The sequence below is a fragment of the Corythoichthys intestinalis genome, chromosome 10, assembly GCF_030265065.1.
Source record: "Corythoichthys intestinalis isolate RoL2023-P3 chromosome 10, ASM3026506v1, whole genome shotgun sequence".
NCBI classification, from domain to species: domain Eukaryota; kingdom Metazoa; phylum Chordata; class Actinopteri; order Syngnathiformes; family Syngnathidae; genus Corythoichthys; species Corythoichthys intestinalis.
The window spans coordinates 52,341,210-52,360,218 of NC_080404.1; the positions used below are offsets into that span (position 1 = coordinate 52,341,210).

Here is a 19,009-nt window from a genome sequence, read left to right on the forward strand (position 1 = left end):
TTTAACTTAACATTATACTTATGTTCCAATTTGCTAATATGTTTTGAAAAATAAAAATCCTGTTCAATGGAAAAAAGTTTTTTTTTTATTTTATTTTTTTTAACCCAGATATCTAAAAGTAACACATTTTAGAGCTATAATTGCAATACCGTGATATTTTGGCTTAAGGTTATCATACCGTCAGAATATAATACCGGCACATGCCATGTAGTGAATTTTTTTTTTTTTTTTTTTAATTGAATTACTCGAGTTAATCGATTACTCGTTGCAGCACTGTTTCAGTATATGTTTATTTCCTCTACATGCATATTGTCTGGCTAGTGCGATTTATAGTCTGAAAAATTCTGTACATCTGACACATGGTCAAATATCTGCATTAGGACACATTTCAACAACAATGGGTTAAAAAGCTTCACTCGCACTCACAGACTGAATGGGGTAACCACAGCCAATAAATGCTTAGTGTCACTGGTTCCGGTAAACAGTAAACCGAGACTACACTTGGGGGACTTTGCAGACATGCCAGGACGGTTACGTCACTAATCATCAGCGTTTTCATTGTTTAGTTAACACTAGCTTTCTACTTAACCGTTTCATGCATGAATTGTTATTTTACCGGCCGGTCATTTAAGTTATTGGCTGCCATTGGCAGCACTACACATCCAATCCTTTTTGACTGGCAGGGGCGACTGACATGCCGCTGAAAAATTAGCATTCACAGTAATCCCCTTCAGTTTATGAATGAATAGGATGTCTATTGTTGTCGATGACAGGCAATGAGTTAAATGGTATGAAAAACAAATCAAGTTGAGTGTTACTTGGGGCTGTAATCAGTGTTTATTTGTTTTTGTTCAACTTCATTGAGTTCATTTAGTGTGTATCAAAGTAAGATTTCTTGCAGTGGGTGTCGGCGGGTCCGGTGACTGTCCGATGAGAAGACAAAGAATCCGCGGCCGCGGCGTCGATACCGACGCGGCCATTTAGCGTCTCGGATCTCCGCGGTGGGATTTGAGCGGCAGCCGGTGGAGACATGTTAAACCCGCGCCGATATCAAATCAATGAAACATGAGCACGCCGACAAAAGTGCACACAATCGTTTGTTGGGGGCGCGGCTTGTTGATCATAGGCGCGTGCCTCTTCAAGCTACTAAGAAGTCAAGAATATGCGGTCCTCTAGATTGCACCGCAAAATGGGTTGGAGGACAGTCAAAAGTAGAGAATACACACCTTTTGGTTAAATCTCCTTCTACGTTCTTCGAACCCAAATTTATTAAATGACACTTTTTAAACAGATATTACAAATACAGGTAGGGTTGTTCCGATCATGTTTTTTTGCTCCCGATCTGATCCCGATCGTTTTAGTTTGAGTATCTGCCGATCCCGATATTTCCCGATCCGATTGCCCTTTTTTGCTCCCGATTCAATTCCAATCATTCCCGATAATTTTTCCCGATCATATACATTTTGGCAATGCATTAAGAAAAAAATGAATAAAACTCGGACGAATGTATACATTCAACATACAGTACATAAGTACTGTATTTGTTTATTATGACAATAAATCCTCAAGATGGCATTTACATTATTAACATTCTTTCTGTGAGAGGGATCCACGGATAGAAAGACTCGTAATTCTTAAAGGATAAATGTGACTTTGTATATTGTGACTAATTATGACCATATTGTGTATTTGTTGAGCTTTCAGTAAATGATACTGTAGCCATTTAACTTCTGCCTAAATGCATGATGGGAAGTGCAACCATGACTGTGCGTCGTGGTACCAATTGATATAGCTTCTCTGCGTTGGGAAATTACATAGGGCGTTAAGAAAAAGATCAACTACAACCTTTCTTCCGCACATTGCTTCCCACGATTAGTCTAATCGTTGGGAGAGGGATAGTAAGGCTTTAGCCATTAAATAAAGGCTCCAAAGGCTGTCAAAATTCACTCTACTCATTTCACACTACCTTTTAGCTCTATATACTGTATGGGTTAAACGGCGCCATTATAGATTGAACGCGACAATGCGTGAGTGGGTCGTGCAGCGCATGCGTTAATTGCGTTAAATATTGTAACATGATAAATGTAAAAAGTAATAATTCTCGCCATTAACGCGATAAATTTGATAACCCTACCTTAAGCTTAAACTAAAGACTCTGGAAGAGTGTAAACAATGTCTGTAACGTTAAATACATTTAGAAAACGATTTAATTAAAAAAAATATATATATTAAAAAAAGGCATGTCCGATATTTTTTTGCCGATTCCGATACTTTGAAAATGACGTGATCGGACCCGATTGATTGGGATGCCGATCGATAGGGACATCTCTAATTACAGGTAGTTCCCGCCGTTTTACGACGTACTTGATTCACACGATCTCGACTTTTCGACCTCTGAGTCTCGTCCGCCATTTTGTCTCCAGTCGTTTTTTTGCCAAATAAACAATGCCTCATTGTACATCACGGCATTTCTTTTTTACTTCATTAATATGACGTTTTCTGTCCTCACTAAACGTGAAGTTGTTCAGCTTTGCAGACAGCAAACAAGGCAATTGTACTTTTTGAAGCTTTTTACTTGCTTCACTTTTGACAATATGTAAAGCTGTAACACACATATGTACACGTGTTCAAAACGATACGCATTTTAACAATAAAACACTTGCCACAAAACAATTGGTGTTCAAACATCCATATCGTTTCATCACTATGTAAATTTAGTAGAGCTGCAGCTATCGAATATTTTAGTAATCGAGTAATCGACTGAAAATTCTATTGATTAATCGAGTAATCGGATAAATTTTTTTTTTTTTTTTTTTTTTTTTTTTGGGAAAAGAGCAATTATAAATATAGATGAGAAAACAAGACATTTCATCTAATATTGAACCATTTTCAGTCAATCAATGACTTTATTTTCAATGTACACTGTTGAAAACAGCCAACAATTGCGTCTCAAATGTGACTTTAAAAAAAAAAGACTAATTCACTGCTTTCACTCAAAAAAACTTTTAGATCTTATAAAAAATATATATATTTCTTACCTAAAAATGTAATTACGCTTGATAACACACATCACTTAAAAGTTAGGTGTTTTTCCCACGTGTTTCAATTGAATTTCCATTTGTGTCAAGCTATAAGTTCTAGTTAAGTTTTACGTTATTCTAAACTGTAAGTCATGATAGGCTTTTGAGTTTTTGCAGTGTTCAAAATAAATGTGTGATATCTGCTGTATTGGAGCACATTAGGCACCAGTGCTACTTGGTGTGTTCTATCCAGCAATGACTACTGAGCTCAAATTGACAGTTAGCATTACTAAGTTTTTATTTTACACCCTAATCACTCTACAGAACTGTTTTCACAGATTAAATAAAGCCTGTATGTAAGAGTTAACCAGGCATCGACAGTAGTCATAATGAATAGAAACCTAGCCCTCCGCAGGGATAACGTTACGTTAGCGAGTGACAGTAACGTTAATCTTATTTTTATGAGCGCTGAGAAGTGTACTGCTTTAAGATGGCGGCTGTTTTATTAATGCCGCCGACTCGGTCATTTCGCATCTAGTTCTACGTACATGTGATATCTATGACACGCATACAGACGCTACCTGCTGCCACGTAGCAACTTGCGGGCGTAGTTTTTAGCAACGTTGGCGCAGTTTGTAATGGCTGTCGGCTGCAGTAAGGTATTTTTTTTTGCTTCTTCCTCTACGCACGTAACGTCAGCGCGTTGTCCCCCGTTAAAAGTAGTCCGGGCAAAACGTGATGCTTAGAGCTGGCAAAATTAAACGATTCCTCGAGGTGAATAAAATTACATTAATAAAGTTAGTTTAAATTAATACAAAGTCCGCTAGTTTAAATGCTACAAATGCTAACGTATTTACAATTCTCATAGCGAATCGCTCAAACCTAATTACAAATGCATACACAAACATATATTAGCTGAAACAACTTACAGCCGGATGTGGGCCAAACCAGAGAGCAGCTGTTCTTTATCCCTGTCAGACAAGAGTCTGCTCCTCAGTCATAAGGCGACAGTCCAGCCAGACCCAACGCTGCCAGCAGAGGAATACTTTTGGACTTTTTGGATAGTTATTTTGGGGTACTGAAAGGATTAATTCTGCTGAAATTCGGTTTATGTCGCCAGCGTAGGAACGGAACCCGTTCGTAATCCAGGGACTACCTGTAGTTGATGACTGCTGGAACAGATTCATGGCATTTCCCATTATTTCATTGCACAAGGGTGAGTTGATATAGGAGTACTTGCTGACAACTAATCGGTTATCAAGTTGAACCAATTTTCATCATCAATTAATATTTTAGAGACGTTGTCGACCTAATTGACCTAACCCTAATTTTCCATAAGCCCTTTAATAGTATCTTAATTATAAAACATTAGTATAACAGTATAATGAAAACAATAATATAATTTTAATAATATTGACTTATTGTTCAGTTAAAAATTTTAACATTTTTTAATTTAAAAAAGTTTTATCTGTTTAAAAAAAAATTCTTCTCATTAGAGAACTATTTATTCATTTAACAAGATTTTATAAATTATAAACAATCAAAGGAAAATGTAAATATTCTCTAAAATATCTGCAGTCATTGAAGAAAGTGGATGATCATCTTTCAAAAGGAAAAAAAATGATATATTTGCACTAGAAATCAGTTCAACACCCAACTTTTCTCAGTGCATTGTTTTTGCTTCCAGTGCCCATTTCAGCTAAAATGTTAAGCCCAGACCAGTATAAATATGTATGAGTTGACACGTGTAGGCCTGCAACTATCGATTATTTAAGTAATCGATTAATCGAGTAATCTGATGACGAACATGTAATGCTTTGCAGAATACATTTTAGGATATGTAAAACGAATAAACAAGTGTTTATGCTTGCAATAATATTTATTTCGGTTTGCTAAGATTACACTTTCAAAAGCATTAAATACGAATACTAAATAAAATTCTTGAGTGTTTCTTCAAACAATTTACCATTGCACTTACATTTCACAAGAGCAATAAATGCATGTAAAAATAAATGAGGATCTAAGTACCACAAAAGAACAATTGCAAAGGTCTGCTAGCTAAGATGCTAATAAATGCTACTTTTTTTTTTTTTTTTTTTTTTTTTTACAAAGCTCTTAACAAATTGTTAGAATACATTTTTCCACAAAAAACTGCTAAATGTACTTGTAAACTAAATAACGATATAATATATAAAAATATAAACAAACGTTAGCTCAAACAAAAATAGACCTTTTGTTAGGAGCAGCTGGATTCAGCCACTTTAGACAAGTAATCACATCATCACTGTTGCCACTAGAGAGCAGTGTATCTACCTAAAGCAATAAAACTAAATGCAACACTTTCAAAACAAACCATTTAGTGCTGCAACGATTAATCGATTAACTCAAGTATTCGATTGCAAAAAAAATATCCAAATTAAATTTTGTTGCTTCGAGTATTCGTTTCATTCAAGTGGCATTTTAATGGTTGATTTTTAAGTGTTTACATTTAGTTTTATTGATTAGGGTGGATACACTGCCTTCTGGTCTGCCTCATTTCACATGGCTGAATCCAACTGCTCCTTGTTAAGACCAACGTAAGCTAAGTTTTTGTTTGGGCTAATGATTTTTTAATGCGTTCGTAATGTAGTTTATAGGTGCTTTATATTTAGCCGTTTTTTGTGGGAATATGAGTCTGAACCCTTTGTTAAGGGCATTGTTTAAAAGAAAAAAAAAAACCATTAGCATTTTATAGCATTTGAACTAGCAGACTTTTGCTATGTAAGTTAGTCAATTGTTTTTGTTGTTGTTGTTGTACATACATCCTTATTTATTTAGTTTTTATACCGGCTAATCCCAGGTATTTTCATTTTTCATGTTCCTTATCCGATTACTCCATTAATCGAACTAACTAGTTCATCGATTAATCGACTGCTAAAATAATCGATAGCTGCAACCCTAAAACCATTACAACATCACTCTAATTGAAAGAATCCTCGAAGCAGCAAAATTGGATTTAAGGGTATAAAAAAATTAGGGGTGTCAAACGATTACAATTTTTAATCGAGTTAATTACAGCTTAAAAATTAATTAATCGTAATTAATTGTAATTATTCGCAATTCAAACCATCTATAAAATATGCCATATTTTTCTGTAAATTATTGTTGGAATGGAAAGATGAGACACAAGATGGATATATACATTCAACATACGGTACATAAGTACTGTATTTGTTTATTATAACAATAAAACAACAAGATGGCATTAACATTATTAACATTCTGTTAAAACGATCCATGGATAGAAAGACCTGTAGTTCTTAAAAGATAAATGTTTGTACAAGTTATAGAAATTTTATATTAAAACCCCTCTTAATGTTTTCGTTTTAATAAAATTTGTAATATTTTCAGTCAAAAAATAAACTAGTAGCCCGCCATTTTTGATGCCAATAATTACTTACACAATGCTCATGGGTGCTGAAGCCTATAAAATCAGTCGCACCCAAGCGCCAGCAGAGGGCGACAAAACTCCGAAAAACACAACAAGTACACATTTCACTGTGCTGTCATTTTAATGTTTGAGCGGGGCATGTGCGTTAATTGCGTCAAATATTTTAACGTGATTAAGAAAATTAATTACCGCCCGTTAATAAACTGCCCGCGACAATTTTGACCGCCATAAAAAAATTAATAAATATGGACAAACAAAAGAACAGTTGGCTAACTTAAAATAGCAAAAGTCCGCTAGCTTAAATGCTGTAAAACTTTTTTTTTTTTTTAACAATGCTCTTAAAAAATGGTTTAAACACACATTCCCACCAAAACGGATAAATATACCTAAACTAAATTACGAATGCATTAAAAAACCATTAGCTCAAACAAAAACTTAGCTTATGTTGGTCTTAACAGGGAGCAGCTGGATTCAGCCATGTGAAATGAGTTGTTATATTCACTGTTGCCACTAGAGGGCAGTGTATCCACCCAGATCAATAAAAGTAAATGCAAACACTCAAAACAAACCATTACAATGCCACTTTCATTAATCGAATACTCGAAGCAGCAAAGTTAAATTAGAATCTTTTTTCTAATCGAATTACTCGAGTTAGTCGATTAATCGTTGCAGCACTAATCGAATTACTCGAGTTGATTGATTAATCGTTGCAGCACTAGACGCGTGATTATTTCATCGCCTGTCGTTGACAACGATAGACGTCCAATTCATTTTAACTGATTGATCATGATTCAGTGCCATTGACAACGCTAGAGAATTGAATGACGGGAGGAGCGAATGAACTAATGTCCATTTGCCCCTAACAGTCAAAACGGATTGGACGTCTAGCGCCGTCAATTGTAGTCAGTGAGTTAATTGCCCATGTGAGCCCATGTGTGTAATTTCTCAGGTGTGTGAGGCTTTTAGGCTTCAGTGCCGGTGACCACCACCATCAAAAAGTTTGTCACACGCGCATGAGATGGCTGCTAGTGCGCACACTTCATGAAATATTCATCCAGCTGCTCATATTTCTCCTCCTTCCCTTCTTTTCCTCCTGATGGTTTTCCCTCATCACACTCTCCCTTTTTTCCTGGTGAGAGTGAATTTCCTCCCTCCCTTTTTTCTTTTGTCTTCATGTCGTGTGTGCGCATTGTCCTCTTGGTGTCACTGCAGGTCTATCCGTCTGTCTATCTCGACGTCCGTGATGTGTCTGTCTCTCCGTCTGTCTCCATCTGTCTGACTCTTTAAGCCCGCGTCTCGGCGGTCCGCGCGACCCGTCTGTCCGTCTGCGAGCGAGCGGGTCTCGACGGGTCCGGCTCTGTCAGGATTACGCAGCGTCAGGTTGGCCAACACGGACGGCGGCGCTGGGGAAACAAAATGTTCCTCTCGGCACAAAGCCGCTTTAATCTGCTCTCCTCATCCCCCCGACTCTGCCGCCGATTACTGCAATCTGCCCGTCAGCTCTGAAAGATAGACAGGCGGGCCGGCAGGCAAGTAGAAAGACAGACAGACAGGTTATTCTGGCCAGCTGAATGATTGACAGATGCCAAGTTGCAATCAGATGTTGCTCACGGGCGAAATCAAAACTATATCGATTAGGGATGCGAAGTATATTTGATGGCCAAAATGTGTCTAAAAATTTTCGGTTTCAGTCCGAAACTTTTTAAAATATGCTGTTACCAAGTTCCGATCCGATACCGAGAAAAAAATGTTCCCAAGGAGTTACAGGACTGTACTTTTTTTTTGTTGTTGTTTTTTTTACAATATTTCCTCTTCTGCTTATTCTAGGAGTGTTGCAGTGTATAAAACCATTAGGGGTGTGACAAAATATTGAAATGGTGATACATAGTGATGAGGGCTTTCAAACGATTAAAATCTTAATCGAGTTAATCACAGCTTAAAAATTGTAATTAATCGCAATTCAAACCATCTATAAAATATGCCATATTTTTCTGTAAATTATTGTTGGAATGGAAAGATAAGACACAAGACGGATAGATACATTCAACCTACTGTACATAAGTACTGTATTTGTTTATTATAACAATAAATCAACAAGATTACACGACAACAACATTATTAACATTCTGTTAAAGCGATCCATGGATAGAAAGACTTAAAAGATAAATGTTAGTATAAGTTATAGAATTTTTATATTAAAACCCCTCTTAATGTTTTTGTTTTTAATAAAATTTGTAAAATATTCAAACAAAAAATAAACTAGTAGCTTGCCATTGTTGATGTCAATAATTACACAATGCTCATGGTGCTTAAACCCATAAAATCAGTCGCACCCAAGCGCTAGCAGAGGGCGAAAAAACACCCAAAAACACAAGTAACAAATTGACATGACACTGTCATTTTAATCTGTTTGAGCGGGGCATGTGCGATAATTGTGTCAAATATTTTTACGTGATTAATTTTTAAAAAATCATTACCACCCGCTGCGTGGGTTTTCTCCGGGAACTCCGGTTTCCTCCCACATTCCAAAAACATGCATGGTTGGCTGATTGAACACTCTAAATTTTCCGTAGGTATGAGTGTGTGCGTGAATGGTTGTATGTCTCCTTGTGCCCTGCGATTGGCTGGCAACCAGTTCAGCGTGTACCCTGCCTACTGCCCATAGTTAGCTGGGATAGGCTCCAATACCTCCGCAACCCTCGTGAGGAAAAGAGGCATGGAAAATGAATGAATGAATGAATTACCGCCCGTTAACGCGATAATTTTGACAGCCCTAATCGTGATACTTTGTTTCCCAAAAGATTATCGATATGCTCCTGCCAAAAATCGAGATATCGTTTTAAAAAGGTGTCAATATCTAAAAAAAATAAATAAATAAAAAGGAACCAACAAGTTGGTACCAAAATCTTCCACCATAATAGTGTCTCAGTTAACTCTAAGGCTGCATTGACGATGCACGACGCCCAATCCATTTAGACTGTGGGTTTTCAGGGCATTTACAGGTCACTTGCGGTTTATTTTTGCGCATTTATAGGCCATTTCCTGTTGAGATTGAGTCACTGCCTATTCATTTGGGTGATTCCCAGGTCACTTCCTGTTCTGTAACTTAAAATCAACTGGAAATGACCCATAAAATACCCCCAAATCAACAGGAAGTAACTGATCATCAACAGGTAAATGACCTTAAATGGCCCAAAATTACCTCATTGCCTGGCATTGGCTGCCACTGACGGCCATAGACGTTCAGTCCGTTTGAAGTGGGAGGGATGGCACTTCCCTCCCACTTGCCATTTCAAATGGATTGGACGTCTACTAGTGATAAAGTCAGTCCAATTCACAGCAGAAGCTTATTTTTCTGTTTATTAGTTGTTGGTCAGAAAATCATTCTAGGATATTATACAAATGTATCGATAATCGTTATATCGCCATATCGTCAGATCATCGTTATCATGAACTTTGTATCGCAAATCGTATCGTGAGGTACCAAGAGGTTCCCACTCCTAATAAAATGTATAGATTTTGGTATCTTTTGGCATTGCCATTGTATTTCTGGATTATTTTGTTACATTTACCCCTTAAACAGTAAAAAAAAAAAAAACTGAATAAATTGGGCCTTAACGATATTTGAAAAAATACAAATTGTGATATACTGTGAGGAAAATAAGTATTTGAACACCCTGTGATTTTGCAGGTTCTCCCACTTAGAAATGATGTGCGGGTTTGAAATTTTCCTGGTAGGTGCTTATCAACTGTGTAAGACAATCTAAAAAAAAAAAAAATCAGAAATCACAATGTATAATTTTTATGATTTTAACAATGCATTTTTATTATACCACTGCAAATAAGTATTTGAACACCTGGTAAAAATCAATGTTAATTTTTGGTACAGTAGCCTTTGATTACAATTACAGAGGTCAAACGTTTCCTGTAATTTTTCACTGGGTTTACATAAGACTGCAGCAAGGATTTTGCGCCACTGCTCCACACAGATCTTCTCTAGATCAGGGGTTTTCAACCCAGTCCTCAAGGCACACTGTGGGTCCTGGTTTTTGTTCCAGCCGATCCAGCAGAGACAGTTGAACCAATGAGGCTTCTGCTAAAACAAGCCACACCTGACTGCAATCAACTGATTGCACTTGTAAAACACCAGATTGGGGAAAAAGTGTTGTCATCTTGTTTGGTAAGAATGAAATCCTGCACCCACAGTGTGCCTTAGTGGAATAGGTTGGGAACCCCTGCTCTAGATCAATCCGGTGTCTGGGCTGTCACTGAGAAACATGGAGTTTGAGCTTCCTCCAAAGATTTTCCATTGGGTTTAGGTCTGGAGACTGGCTAGGCCCCTTCACAACCTTGATGTGCTCTTTACGAAGTCACACTTTGATAATTCTGGCAGTCTGCTTCGGGCCATTGTCACGTTGGAAGACCCAGTCACGACCCATTTTCAATGCTTTAACTAAGGGTAGGAGGTTATTCCCCCAAATCTCACAGTACATGGCCCTGGTCATCCTCTCCTTAAGACAGTGCAGTGTGCAGAAAAACACCCCACAAGCATGATGCTACCACCCCATGCTTCACAGTAGCTTTGAGTGGAATTGAGACCAAAAAGTTCCATTTTGATCTCATAAGACGATATGACTTTCTCCCATGACTCCTCTGGATCATCCATCATTGGCAAACTTACTAAGGACCTGGACATGTGCTGGTTTAAGCTGGGGAACCTTCCGTGCCATGCATGATTTTAAACCATGACGTCTTAGTGTATTACTAACAGTAACTAACCTTGGATATGATGGTCCCAGCATCCTCACCATTCTTCGGATCATTGAGACCCTACAAGGTAGATCTTGCATGGAGCCCCAGTCCATTTTCTAATAATTGCTGCAACAATGGATCTTATGTCCATATATCTTATATTCAGTGGGGAGAACAAGTGTTTGATACACTGCCAATGGGTTTTCCCATTGGCAGTGTATCAAATACTTGTTCTCCCCACTGTATATAGGGGGTGGCTCAGTGGTAGAGTAGTTGTCCCCCAGCCCAGAGGTTGTGGGTTTGAATCTCCGCACTGATGAACTCGTCTAAGTGTCCTTGAGAAAGATACTGAACCCCACATTGCTCCTGGTGCTGCGTCACCAGTAGGTGGATGGCGAGATAGTGTAAAGCGCTTTGAGGGCCTTGAAAGGTGGAAAGGCGCTATACAAGTATAACACCATTTACCATATCACCAAGCTGCTTGGCAACTTCCCCGTAACACTGTCCAGCCTTGTAGAGGTCTACAATTTCGTCTCTGGTTTCTTTGGACAGCTCTTTTGTCTTGACCATGTTAGGAATTTGACAATGTCTGATTGTATGGAGTGGACAGGTGTTTATATGCCGCTAAACGCCTCAAACAGGTCAAAAACTCCACTTCCACTCCACTTATTTGATGAACGTTTTAAAGGCGACTAACAGGTCTTTGAGGTTCACAATTCTAGATAATAGGTGTTAAAATGCTATTTGCAGCAGTGTAATACAAATAAGTTCTTTTAAAAAAATCATACTCCATGATTCCTGGATTTTCTTTCTTTAGATTGTCTCTCACGTCGGACAAGCACCTACCACGAAAATTTCACACCCGCCCATCATTTCTAAGCGACCCGGGAAATTGCTTTCACACGTAAGGGCTAACCGTTTAAATCCCACAATTTTACCAGTGTTCAGGTGTGTGTGAAAGGGGCTTTAGAGTGTTATTTGGGAGCCTAACCAGTGAGTATTTCTGTTTTCATTTTAATTTCACTTAATTTTTGATTTAATCATTGATTTATAAATTCATAATTACAAAAAATATATATAAAGCAATACAATACTGATTAATAATTCAAAATGCTATAATACGACTTCTAGTCCAGTGCGACTTTTTTTTTTTTTTTTTTTGTCTTGATTGTACGTTCATTGTTTGGGCCGAAATAGTTAGGTGCCACTTATAAATGCTTAGATACTTATGTTTTAATGACCAAAAATAGTCACTTGCTCTATAAATGGTTAAAAGTCTTACGTTAACCTTTTAGAGGGTTATCCACTTAGTGACCACTAACCCTGAAAGGGTTAACAATATGTTGAATTTCACGGTTTGACGGGATGAGTTTCACATTTTATCATGATCAATTCAACTGGGAGGGCCACTCCCAGTTCAAATCGATTGAACGTCTATCCCCCGTAAATGACACTGAAACATGATCATTCACCGTCGCACGGCACACATTTCAATTCCTCTGTGCGGCACTAATATTAGTTCTACGCAGAGGATAAATTATATGACGGCTAGTATCTCAAACTGTCTGTGTTGTATGTTTTCTTTTCATTTGCATGGAATATGTACTGCACATGCATACATTTGGATGCTAACCAACACATTTTGTGTTGCAGCTCTGACGGCGTACACCTACCTCACCATCTTTGACCTCTTCAGGTGAGCCCGGTGATGAAACCCCCACCACCGTCGTCATTAGCGACGCGCTCGCGTCGCAATTGCTTCCTTGACTCATGAAAAATGAAATTGGAGATGAATTAAAGAACGTCGCACAGAGGAGTGAACTTTATGCGACCTCTGCAAACCCAACTTCTTGCTTCAGCTTCAATGTTAATTTGTTTTTCGTTTATAGTCAAACATCTTCCTTTTGCTTTTGTAGTTTGATCACATGTCTGATCAGCTCCTGGGTGAACATGAAGAGGCCCAGCCAGGTGTACTCCTTCGGGTGAGTCTGCAAACACACGACACCATCACAATTAGGGGTGGGAACCTCTGGGTAGCTCACGATACGATTTCTGATACTAGGCTCATGATAACGATTATCTCACAATATGGCGTTACAACAATTATGGGTACATGGGTACACCCTACAGTACAACTTCCGATCCGATACTGGCCGATACCGATACCGGCCTATCTGAGCATGTATTAAAGTTTAAAGTTATTTGGCCTCTTTACTTAGTTGTCAGACTCATGTTGAAAAGGGTTTTAGTACTCCTGCTAACAACTATCCAGCTGAATTAGACGAGTTTGAATAACACACAACGGTTGGTAACAAGAAACTGACCTTCGTATTCAGTGACAAACACAAAACATTATAAATAACAAACAGAAATGGCACAGTCAGTCAGTAAAACGTGCAAATAATATTGTAAACTGTCTTAAAAAAGCAAAACACACCAACAACCTCAGTGGAAAATCCCACAAATCCCCCAAGCTATTAGATGCTTTTAATGTTTCGTGCATTAGTTACAATAATTGTATAAAAAGCCTCACAGGTTTAAATAAACGACTATTTCAGTATCAAGTTAACATTTTTAAAACAATAAATAAAATACTCAAGTTCCCATTCTGTATCAGCAGCTTTAAACTACATTCAATTAATTTATTGTTGTGAATCAACTGTTAAAGTTGTTAAAATTGCTCCCGTTATTCCATAATTTCCCTTCTGTCTACTTTCGACATGTGAAAGTTTTAAAACTGTTTTGAAGATAGATTCAAGTCAAGATTTTGCCGATTTAGGAGTGTTTTAGATAAAAAGTTAATTAGGTTCGCTTGGAAGGTTCACAACAGCTTGGGCAAGTCTCCTGCTTTAAGATGGTGGCTGTTTACTAACGCATCTAGTTGTCCATACTTCAATGTTGCTACCGCCGTCGAGTCTGTCATTTTGCATCTAGTTCTATATGCATATGATATCTATTATCGACAGTAAAACGATGTTGACGTAGTTTGTAGTGGCTGTCAGCAGCAGTCTGGTATTCTTGTGTTTTTTATCCAGCGGCATGAGTTGAGCTAAAGCCGTGAGTCGAGCATTGGCATTACCCGGGTCTATGACAAGCATGCTCTTATCATACTCTCGGGATGTGCGATCCGTTTCTCATAGCGTCCCAAAGACCGCGCTGTGTATTAGTTCCGCTTTACTTGACATATTTCAATAATCGGAATTTGGATGTTTGTGATTCGTTCTCGAAGCTTCCATGGACGAATCGCTCAAGAATGTAATGACGGCTGGGCATGTTGTACCGTGGTTCTAAGTGTTGGATGGTGCGTCTTTACTCACGAGAGATAATGTCTCGTCATCCAGAATGAATTCTTCGGCAATGACTCTTGTTATTCCCTGGGCTTTGGGACTATCGAGTGCCATTTTGTCACGCATAGCAAAAGTTTCTGCCAGTGTTAGTTGCGTAGGACCTTTCTTTTTGTCTTCGGTTTTCTTAACATACTTCTCATATTGTTTGTGGCGGTATTTCGCTAAATGCTTGATTAGGTTGGTTGTATTAAAACTTCTTACAGCTTTACCACCACGCTTGACTTTATTGTGGCATATGTTGCACTCTGCCTCTTCGTCTTTGTCGTCCTTTAAGGTGAAATGATCCCACACAGCTGACATTTTCAGTCACATTGACAGTCTCTCGGTAAATTGGGAGACGGTAATGTAGTGTGTTGAAGGTGTGCCGTAAAATGCGGACCGGATTTTAGGGAAACCGAAACAAAAACCGGAATGCATTATGTAACTCCGGACCGGACTTTCAAAAAAACTGGATCAGAAGTCTGGATTGGAATTTTTCCGTGTCGGCCGAATATCGGATCGGGACATCTCTAGTCTTGACCCCAGCGGCAGAAGCGCCACCGAACCCCTCAGACCGACTCGCCGAACCCATGTTGTCCCATGAAAAGACATACTTAAATATCTGCAGAAATGCGAGGGATGTACTCACTTTTGTAATACATTGTATTTACATACGTGTAGACATCTGCCGATTACCGATTTCAAGGTATACCGTGGTATGAAAACGTCAAGGTTTCAAAAAATTTTCCGTCATACCGTCCCCAAGGTATTAGCTATTTTTATGTCTCAAAAATGCATGAAGAAATCCCTCGCTTGCAGCTGTGAGGCTCAATCCTCCCCCACTGGTTGTTGCTCGGTGTCAATGAGACAGCTGTGCTACACAATGGCTGGAGGAGATGAAAGTGATGAATTTTTTCCCCCCATCGAAGAAAACAAAATTGCCCACATGGGATTGCATTTCTGCAATCTCATGTCGGCAATTTTTGACGGCCGCGGTTTCGAGTAGGGGGCCAACTGACATGTTTACATGTCGGTTGCATTTATACAAAATTAAAGGTTAGTAAACACTGTCATGAAAGTCAATGTGTCAAAGTAACACATTAAAGAGCTGTAATTGCAATACCAATGTACCGTGAACCCATGATATTTTGGCTTAAGGTTATCATACCGTCAGAATATCATACCGACACATGCCTACGTACTTGTGTGTTTTTTAGAAGTCGACCGATATATCGGGCCGATATATGGACTTTTTTCCAACATTGCTGAATAACAAAAAAAATAAGCAAATAAAAAAGATGTTATCAGGCAATTGCATGTAATACTCTAAATCAGGGGTCCTCCACATTTGGTCCGGCCCCCTGAACAATACCAGAGAGCATTTTTTTCTCAATATGGTGTTATGGTGTTATACTTCTATAGGTGTTATTTATTTCCTGGCCTTTTTCTGTGAAGAACTCAGAGAGGGTTATTTGGTTATTATCTATTTAATTAATAGTGTTATTATTATTTATTATTATTATATGATATTATTATTTTTATTTGATTTACTTTTGTTCCGTGAAGAATCCAGAGAGGGTTATTTGATTGTGGCTTTCTGAAAAACAATATTTTTTTTACATTCAGGCACTCCTGCAATCGTTAAACTTTTCCTGTTACAAACTGACCCCAGCCCCTCATCAGAGAAGGGAAAAGTTATGTGGCCCTCATAGGAAAAGTTTGGGGACCCCTGCTCTAAATGTAACTCGTAGCATTAGCGTAGCATTCGTTTTAGCATGGCTAGCATCCTCTTAAACTCTCACTTGACTCAACATGACGTCCTGTCGGGTTTAATTATTTGAAAATAATGTACTGTTCTTGCTGAGTGTGTATAGTCATAAAAAAAGAGTGCTGCGTTTGTTGTTTGATAGCACGAGACCGAATTAATTCTCTAAGTCTCAGGTCTGCATTGTAAATTTGAAGCTGTTGAAGGATTTTTAAAAAAATTCCTATAATAATCTACGTTCCTTAAAAAAAGTATTTCGGCTTATAAAATCAGCTTGGGATATCGGCCATAGGCTGATTTTTTTTTTTCAGATATCGGTTTCGTCTTCGAAAATCCCCCATTTGAAAATCCCATATAGGTCGACCTCTGGTATTTTCGCCCGAGTGTGTATTTTCAGCTCATAGGTGAACTCTGAACCAGAGGTGTGGACGAGTGCCGATCAAGTGGAAATCTGCTTTTCAGCTTCATCACGCGTATCTATTTATGCGTGACACTATGGACATGTGTGTGCTTTTGTGCGCGTTCAGTGGAGCGCGTCATCGCCGTTGTATAGAAACGTACATTGGGATAACAAGCTCGCGTTAAGCCTCATATGCTCTTGAATATTTCATATTGTAGTGGCTGGAAAACCATTGCTTTCCCAACACGGATTAGCGACGCCACAACACGCTGGCGGGCGATCGGGCCAAGCGTCGGTCACTACATGTGTGACACAATCATCACGGACAACCTATTAACCTGCAAGTGTGGCTTAATCGCCTCATTGTTTGGCTCAAAAGGTTTAGATGATTATGTGCACACACGCTGGAGAATGTCCATCATATCCTATGATTACTATCAAGTTTAAATGGAAGAGTCTTGTCGTCAAATTTCCACAAAACGTTGTTTGGATAGTCGTTGTTTGGATAATCGCTAATTATTTTTAATGTAATAATCTGCTAATATTAAAAGCACATGTTTGTCGTAATTCCATTTGTACTGGAAGGACTGGCAGCCATGATCAGTCGTCTATCACCGTCAGTGACAGCCAATGTGTTAAATAACATTGTTTTCTTAGGCTAGGTTCATACCGCAGGTCTTAATGCATGAATCCCAATTTTTTATGTGTTTTTCCGACTCAAGCGAGGCATTAACTTGACGGTCTTAACGGGAAAAGTCGCATAAAAGTGGACCATTTCAAATTCGATTTAGGTCACTTTCGTAAAATCGAACTGGGCCACATTTTTCCAGAATGTGGCTGGAGTCTGAACTGTCAAGTCCCCCAAATCAGAATTCAGAACCCTGAACCAAAAAGTGCTTTGGTTAGATGAAACCAAGATTGAGCTTTTTGGCAACAAACACTCTAAGTGGGTCTGGCGTGCCACGAAAGATGCGCATCCTGAAAAGCACCTCATACCCAGTGTGAAGTATGGGGGTGGGTCAGTGATGCTGTGGGGCTGTTTTGCTTCCAAAGGCCCTGGGAACCTTGTTAGGGTGCATGGCATCATGAATGCTTTGAAATACCAGGACATTTTAAATCAAAATCTGTTGCCCTCTGCCCGAAAGCTGAAGATGGATCGTCACTGGGTCTTTCAGCAAGACAATGACCCTAAACATATGGCCAAATCTACACAGAAATGGTTCACCAGACACAAAATCAAGCTTGTGAAACATTATAGGAGAAGATTAAGTGCTGTTTTGTTAGCAAAAGGGGGTTGTACAAAGTATTAACATCAGGGGTGCTAATAATTGTGACACGCATTATTTGATGTCAAATAATTATTTCTTTATGTGGGATTTTTTCCCCCACTGAATAAATGCACTTGTATTAAAGGCTGGATTTTTCACTTTTTTTTCCATTAAGGTCCCATATTATTTGACTAAAAAATATATATATTGGAAGCTAAAAAACACATCTTAACCAGGGGTGCCAATAATTATGGAGGGCACTGTATGATCACCCTGGAATGACATAGCCAGCATGTGTAGTCATTTGTTTTGATGCTTCTGTGCATGCGGGTCAGTTTGCTCATCGCATCTTGGGCTGAGAATTAGTGCGCATGCATAATACTTGAACGGGCTCTATGGATAAAGGCAGTCTGAACAGGCACGCCAAAAAAAAACAAACAGATATGACAAAAAATCAGACTAGTCGTTACTAGTCTCCAATGTAAAAACAGTGCATTTAACTCTGGTTTGTCTATCACACTAGTGTCAAACTCGAAGGACAGCCTGCCTCATGATTTTGGTTTGGCCCAAAATCAACAGGAAATGTCATAATGTCCTTAAGAGGGAAAACCATAATGTACACCTTTGGTGGATGATCAGTAATGGCAGCCAAAGAAGGAGACATTCATCAACATTTCAGAACACCTATTTACAGACTTCAAAAACAAAACCGAAATAAAGAAAATCAAATACATGCCCAGATAAGGGGAATGTTATGCACGTTCACGTTTGTTGTTTTTCGAAACCTCAAAATAAAATTGACATTAAAAATCGGATTTCTTTATTGTATATCTTTAATTTCATAAAAGCAATGGAAATGGAGTGAGAAAAAGTGTGATTGCATTACTTTTGAAAAACTTAGAGCAGCACAAAAATAGATTCAAAAAAGGGAAACTTCACTACTGCTGCAAGTTTTGTTGCAACCCGGGAGATAATAAAGCATGGAAAACCGTTCACAGAGGTGCGTACATGAAGGAGACATTCATCAACATATCAGAACACCTATTTG

At 38.5% G+C, this 19,009-nt stretch overlaps 1 protein-coding gene across 1 annotated transcript in view; it reads left to right on the forward strand.

Annotated features, from left to right (window-relative positions):
• Positions 1 to 19,009, forward strand: part of slc30a6 (solute carrier family 30 member 6) — a 146,527-nt gene that overhangs the window by 29,602 nt on the left and 97,916 nt on the right. Inside the window, exons 5-6 of the mRNA XM_057849282.1 lie at positions 12,856 to 12,898; positions 13,119 to 13,184. Of these exons, the coding sequence (XP_057705265.1) occupies positions 12,856 to 12,898; positions 13,119 to 13,184 (109 nt within the window). The remainder of the gene's footprint in view (positions 1 to 12,855; positions 12,899 to 13,118; positions 13,185 to 19,009) is intronic.